The 7,500-nt window shown below is 47.9% G+C and overlaps 1 protein-coding gene across 1 annotated transcript in view; it reads left to right on the plus strand.

Annotated features, from left to right (window-relative positions):
* Positions 1-7,500, plus strand: part of LOC130381693 (histone deacetylase 7-like) — a 29,482-nt gene that overhangs the window by 12,753 nt on the left and 9,229 nt on the right. Inside the window, exons 8-12 of the mRNA XM_056589436.1 lie at positions 564-671; positions 2,153-2,208; positions 3,642-3,729; positions 3,848-3,967; positions 4,672-4,769. Of these exons, the coding sequence (XP_056445411.1) occupies positions 564-671; positions 2,153-2,208; positions 3,642-3,729; positions 3,848-3,967; positions 4,672-4,769 (470 nt within the window). The remainder of the gene's footprint in view (positions 1-563; positions 672-2,152; positions 2,209-3,641; positions 3,730-3,847; positions 3,968-4,671; positions 4,770-7,500) is intronic.

The following is a 7,500-nucleotide window of genomic DNA, read 5'->3' on the forward strand; positions in this document are numbered from 1 at the left end:
CAGAAGGTTCCAGCAGAACGGGGCGCTCTAATGCGACCAACATGTCGGCCCGGGATGAAACGCATACCAGGGATTTCTGTTGTGCTGGGGACGTTAGGAAACCATCGCCGCAGCACGCCTACAGTGGGAAGGGTCGCTAGCGGAAAACACTCACTGTAGCATGTAGCATGTAGCATGTAGCCTCCCTCGAAGAGAGCATCTGGCCCTGTACTGGAACATGAAACCTTGTGTGGGAGAATCTCTCTCTCTCTGTCTCTGTCTTTGTCTCTCTCTGTCCCTCCCCCTCTCTCTTTCTCACTGTCTCTCTCGCTGTCTCTGTCTTTGTCTCTCTCTCTCTCTCTCTCTCTCTCTCGCTCGTTCTCTCTCTCTCTCTCTCTCTCTCTCTCTCTCTCTCTCTCTCTCTCTCTATCTTTCTCTCTCTATCTTTCTCTCTCTGCTCTTCTCTTCTCTCTCTCTCTCTCTCTCTCTCTCTCTCTCTCTCTCTCTCTCTCTCTCTCTCTCTCTGCTCTTCGCTTCTCCTCTCTTCTCTCTCTAATGACAGATTGTGTACCTGTTCCCGACAGGTGGACAACGACACCATTTGGAACGAGTCGCACACTTCGACGGCCTCGCGCATGGCGGCGGGCAGCATCACCGAGCTGGCCTTCCGGGTGGCCAAGGGAGAGCTGAAGGTACCTCGACGCTCTGGGCCCCACGGTGCACCAATCAGAGTCCCCACTTTGGTCTTTATTGTATAGCAGCCAGGGTAGTCCCAACATTCAAACTCAACCTAAAGTCCTCAATATGTAACACAGGCTGAAGTTCTCACTATGTAACACACACTAACGTCCTCACTATGTAACACACATTAAAGTCCTCACTATGGAACACACGCTGAAGTTCTCACTATGTAACACACACTATTGTCCTCACTATGAAACACACGCTAAAGTCCTCACTATGTAACACACTAAAGTCCTCACTATATAACACACACACTAAAGTCCTCACTATGTAACACACGCTAAAGTCCTCACTATGTAACACACTAAAGTCCTCACTATGTAACACACACTAAAGTCCTCACTATGTAACACACACTAAAATCCTCACTATGTAACACACTAAAGTCCTCACTATGTAATACACACTAAAGTCTCAATATGTAACACACACTAAAGTCCTCACTACGTAACACACTAAAGTCCTCACTATGTAACACACACTAAAGTCCTCACTCTGAAACACACACTAAAGTCCTCACTATGTAACACACGCTGAAGTTCTCACTATTTAACACACGCTGAAGTTCTCACTTTGTAACACACACTAAAGTCCCCATATTATACATACCCTAAAGTCCCAACTATGGTCTTTACTGTGTAATAAAGAGTGTAGTCCCCACATTCCAACTCTCCCTAAAGTCCTCACTATGTAACACACGCTGAAGTTCACACTATGTAACACACACTGAAGTCCATACTATGTTACACACGCTAAAGTCCTCACTATGTAACACACAATAACATTAACCCACTTGTTAGAAGGACCCCACAAATACTAGAGGCCCCAGTTTGTTAGAAAAATGAAAAATGTATTTTGTTATTTGTTTGTGTTGTTTACTATAGTCTAAAAACATGCTAAGTAACATCCTAGTAGCCAAAATACGGAAATGTGTCTAAGTTGCTTTATGGATCCGACAAGTATGTACACTATCCACCCCTTGTGCTGAATCTGTAAGACCCCACTCCACCGTAGGTTATAAAGTTCAGTAGACTTAAAAAAACCTTAACAGTGATGCTTGACTAAATAGTTCCACCAGTTCTTTCAGTTAGGAGCAGAGTAGCGTTGAGGTATCTTCTGTGATCCTCTTTGATCGTTTGTGATTGTAATATAGCGTGCGTCCTGGTCCAACCCACCAGGACTCGGTCACAGCACAATCCGGATCAGTTCCGTTTAGAAATCACTATTGACTCAGAACTAGTGTTGGAAATACAAACATCACGACATGAAAGAGGCCTGAGCCGCAGTGGCTTCGTGATGAGTTGAGGGGGGTTAAAGCGCTCTGTTGTGTCTTCTTAACAACGAGCCGATGGAATGAGTAACATCTGGGGACCTCTTCCCTCCCCCCCCCCCCCCCCCCCCCCCCCCCCCCCCCCCCCCCCCCCCTCAGAACGGATTTGCAGTGGTCAGACCACCTGGGCACCACGCAGACCCGTCCAACCCCATGTAAGTTTGTGTGTCTGTGCTTGTGTTTGGGTTTGTTTTTTGTGTGTGTGTATGCGTATGTGAATGTGTGTGTGTGTGTGTGTTTGTGTGTTTATATGTGTGTTTGGGTTTGTTTTTTGTGTGTGTGTATGTGTATGTGAATGTGTGTGTGTTTGTGTGTTTATATGTGTGCGTGTGTGTGTGTGTGGGTGTGTGTGTGTGTGTGTGTGTGTACGTGTGTGTGTATGTGAATGTGTATGTGTGTGGGTTTGTGCGTCTGTGTATCTCTGCATGTGCATTTGTGTGTGTGTGTGTGTGTGTGTGTGTGTATGTGTGTGCGTGTTGGTGTGTCTGTGTCTCTCTGCATGTCTGTGTTTCTGCGTCTGTACATGTGTGTGTGTGTGTTCAGTCCATGGCTGTGTGTGTGATGTGTTTATGACCTGTGGGGGAAGGAGAGGGGACACTCAGTGGGGGGGGGGGCGGGGGGGGGCCGGATAGCTAACGCTAGCTCTCTGACGCACGTAAGCTAGCCTACGTTTTTGTGTTTGTGTTTGTGTGTTTATATGTGTGCGTGTGTGTGTGTGTGTGTGGGTGTGTATGTGTTTGTGTGTATGTGTGTGTGTGTGTGTGTGTGTGAATGTGTATGTGTGTGGGTTTGTGCGTCTGTGTATCTCTGCATGTGCATTTGTGTGTGTGTGTGTGTGTTTGTGTATGTGTGCACGTTGGTGTGTCTGTGTCTCTCTGCATGTGTGCGTGTGTGTATGCATGTCTGTGTTTCTGCGTCTGTACATGTGTGTGTGTGTGTTCAGTCCATGGCTGTGTGTGTGTGATGTGTTTATGACCTGTGGGGGAAGGAGAGGGGACACTCAGTGGGGGGGGGGGGGGGGGGGAGGTGCCGGAGAGCTAACGCTAGCTCTCTGACGCACGTAAGCTAGTCTACCGGCCCTCCTCCGCGCCTCTGTCTCGCCGCAGTCTGGTCCACCTTACGTGACTCAGCCGCCCTTCCCTCCCCACTGCCAGAGAAACAACTGGACGTTTAGCGTACGACGTACACTGAGATTTAGTGCGCGCCATGAAGGGAAATGGTAGCTTACAACGTCAACGGTTGTGTGAGTCATTTGGGGTCATTTCTCATTTGTATCTTCTGATGCCAAGAACGGAAATAGGCACAGACAAGACATTCAATTAACTTCACAAAGTTCATGTCATTCTGTCTTATTTTAGAAAGACAAGCTGGCCATGTGCAGCAGTCTGCTGGTGAATTAAATAATTTATGGATCCTTAAGTATTAAGGAAAACCCAAAAAAATGTGTTGACATTTTGCTCTATTCTGTTTTTTTTCTTTCAGGAACTTAATGAACATGTTCATTGAATTATCATTAAATGTCAGTCTCACTCTCTCACCCTCTCTCTCTGTCACCCTCTCCCTCTCTCTCTCCCTCTCCCATATTTAGGGGCTTCTGTTATTTTAACTCGGTTGCCATAGCAGCCAAACAGCTCCAGCAGAAGATGAGTGCCAGTAAGGTCCTGATTGTTGATTGGGTAAGCCCTTCCTCATCCTCTTCCTCGTCCTTCTCTTCTCTACAACACTGAGTCCGTTTTAGCAGAGACTTTAATCAATACCAAATTCTGTCTGTCTGTATGTCTGTCCTCCCATCAGGATGTTCACCACGGCAACGGGACCCAGGAAGTGTTCTACAACGACCCCAGCGTCCTCTACATCTCTCTCCATCGCTACGACGACGGCAACTTCTTCCCCGGCAGTGGGTCCGCGGCCGAGGTGTGTGTGTGTCTGCGTGTGTGTGCGTGTGTGTGTGTGTGTGTGTGTGTCTGTGTGTGTGTCTGTGTGTGTGTCTGTGTGAGTGAGTGGGTGAGTGAGTGAGTGAGTGAGTGAGTGAGTGAGTGAGTGAGTGAGTGAGTGAGTGAGTGAGTGTCTGTGTGAGTGAGTGAGTGAGTGAGTGAGTGAGTGAGTGAGTGAGTGAGTGAGTGAGTGAGTGAGTGAGTGAGTGAGTGAGTGTGTGTGTGAGTGAGTGTCCACACTAGTCTGAGATCTGACCTGGATCTGCCAGTAGCTACAGCCTTAGAGACATGATGAATTCAAACGTGACTTTTTCACCATCCAAGCTCACTTATTCACCCATTCACCACATTTGGTCCACAAACGGGTAAAAGCTGTCTACTGGCAGATCTAACATGCTAGGGGCATACAGGGTAGTATGGGCCCAAACTAGGCCTGTTTCCCCTGTGGAGCAGACTACCACAACTTAACATCATATGTGTGTCCATACGATATAACATACTGCTACCACCAAAGGGCTAACTGTCTGAAGAACATGTGTGGATCCAACCTGCGCCCGTTAAAATGCTAGCAGGCATGTTAAACGTGAGCATAGCTGTGTGTGCCGTATAGCACGCGTGCTAGTAGGCTAGCGTGGTAGCGGGCTGCGTGGCAGTGGCGGGGGTTGACGCTGTGTTTGTTTCCAGGTGGGCTCGGGAGCGGGGGAGGGCTTCAACGTCAACGTAGCCTGGACCGGAGGGCTGGAGCCCCCCATGGGGGACGCAGAGTACCTGGCTGCCTTCAGGTACTGAGAGACCCCAACACACACACACACACACACTGACACAGACGCACGCATAAACACACACACACACAAGCACACACAAACACACACACGCACACATAAACACACACATATACACACACTGACACAGACGCACGCATAAACACACACACACACAAGCACACTCAAACACACACACGCACACATAAACACACACATATACACACATGCACACACACACACACATACAGTACACGCGTATGCACACACACACACACACACACAAGTCTACACAAACACAAACACACACACAGGCACACACGCATAAACACACACACACACACACAAGCACACACACGCACATGCACATGGAGACACACACACATATGCACACATAAACACACACATATACACACATGCACACACACAAACACATACAGTACACGTGTATGCACACACACACACACAAGTCTACACCCACACAAACACACACACAGGCACACACGCATAAACACACACACACACACGCACATGCACATGGACACACACATATACACACATGCACACACACAAACACATACAGTACACGTGTATGCACACACACACACACACACAAGTCTACACACACACAAACACACACAAAGACACACACAATCCCACCCTCATGTCCCCAGTCTACCCGGAGGCATCCTTGAGCGAGATGCCCCCGGCCCCTCCCCGGGGGGGGGGGGGTGCAGAGTGAGCCTCATTAGTGGGCTGGCAGGCTGTACAGTAAACGGCTCCAGGTGCTTTGGGGGGAAGGGCTCAGCCTCACTTCCTGCCCCTGGAGGCTCTAGCGGTACCTGTGAGAGCGGGGGGCCCGATCAGTGCTCGGCCCCTCTGGCTTGTTAAGAGAAGTACCGCAGGAATAAAAGCTGTGTGGGATCCTGTTGAGGCTGTGGCACCAGGCCTCAGACACATGATCACACACACACACACACACACACACACACACACACACACACACACACACACACACACACACACACACACACACATGCAAACATGCAGACACACACACACACACACACACACATACAAACGTGCAGACACACACATATGCACATGCGCAGACCCAAACGTGCAGACACACACACACACAGAGAGGCACACAGACACATACATACAGACACACACAGACACACACACAGACACACATGCACTCACACATGCACGCACAAACACACACAGACACGCACACAGCGACACACTGGTATGTACACGAAGGCGCACGGCCAAACACACACAGACACACAAACGCACACACAAACATACGCACACATATATACACACCGACGCACACGTACATACCAGTGGAGGCTTCTCCATTGAGGAGAGGGAGGAAGATCCTCCCTAACATTGTTGAGAATAAAAAATGTAGATTGCCCAGACTATTGTAATGAATTAATGCCCTTAAATATGACTACTTTATTGCCTTTGAATATATAATGTTCGTTTCCCTGGGTAAAGGGACATTAGCACCCCCTATCGCCTATTGACAATTACTTCAGGGAGGAAGGTCCTCCCTCCGCCGCCGTTCACTCCCATTCATTTTACCGAAAGTACTGGCGGCCGGTGGATAACATGGGTTTCAATGGGAGAGAGGAGGAAAATCCTCCTCTGAGTGGGTGGGACCTTAAGGGGTCTGATTCGCGCAAAAATCTATCCGTCTGCGCTATGAACCAATAAGCAGGATCCCTGGATGTTGAGCAGTGTTGCCAGATTGGTCTGATTTCCCACCCAATTGGGCTACTTTTAACCATGTTAGGCTGGAAAAATTATCATTGGGCGGGAAATCTGCCCAATCTGGCAACGCTGTCAATAACAAACCCGGTCTGCATTGCCGCGGTGCTCAGTCAGAGACGCAGTCTAGAGCAAGTGAAATCTGCGATAGCGAGATCCTAAATGCACAATGGAAACATTGGAAACGGAGGACATTGTTAACGTCTTATTACAAAAAGCATTCCATTCATTCAGTTACAGTGCTAAGTTAGCGACCAAAGAAAGAGGTAGACCACTTCCCAAAATCAAGGTCACCAGAAGTAATGGCAACGTCAGTGTTGTGAGTGCTACATGGTTTGCTAGGTACGCATGACTTACTGGTAGCATTACAAGCAATTGTAACTGAAAATAAACATAGCTAAATAACTTCAGTCAGTGAGGGCAATAATAGGCTCAGATTTTTTTATTTACTTTTACAAATCAATAGTAGGCCTGATTTGACTAATATGCTTTGCATCCTTTCCTTCTCAAATTACAGTGATGCCACTGGTGGCTTTGTATAAATTGTGTTCACATAACTCCCTCCCTGCTATTTTGTAGTTCACCAAAACACCCTGAAACAACTTGAGTCTCACATTCTTATGCCACCATACACCAACAGTGCAAGCAGGCCAATGGCAACCAAGCGCGCAGTCCTTCCTCCCTCACTTTAAAAACCACCAGCCGCCACTGGTACATACACATGCGCACGTACACACAGATAAACACACAAATAGTTGTTTTTTATTTGAAGACAATCAAATTAAACATTTATCAACGATCCATGCTTTTGTGCTGTTTTGTGGACCCTGTTGTCGTGCGTTGTTTCCATTCCTCCTCCTCTGCCCTTCATTGATCTTTAACAACCCCCCCGTTTTTGTTGGGGTGGATGTGGCTGGTTTTATTGGTCTGGTTAGTTGGTTAGTGGAGCCATGTGTGTGTTTTGTGTATG

Source organism: Gadus chalcogrammus, chromosome 1, assembly GCF_026213295.1.
Source record: "Gadus chalcogrammus isolate NIFS_2021 chromosome 1, NIFS_Gcha_1.0, whole genome shotgun sequence".
In the NCBI taxonomy this organism is placed as follows: domain Eukaryota; kingdom Metazoa; phylum Chordata; class Actinopteri; order Gadiformes; family Gadidae; genus Gadus; species Gadus chalcogrammus.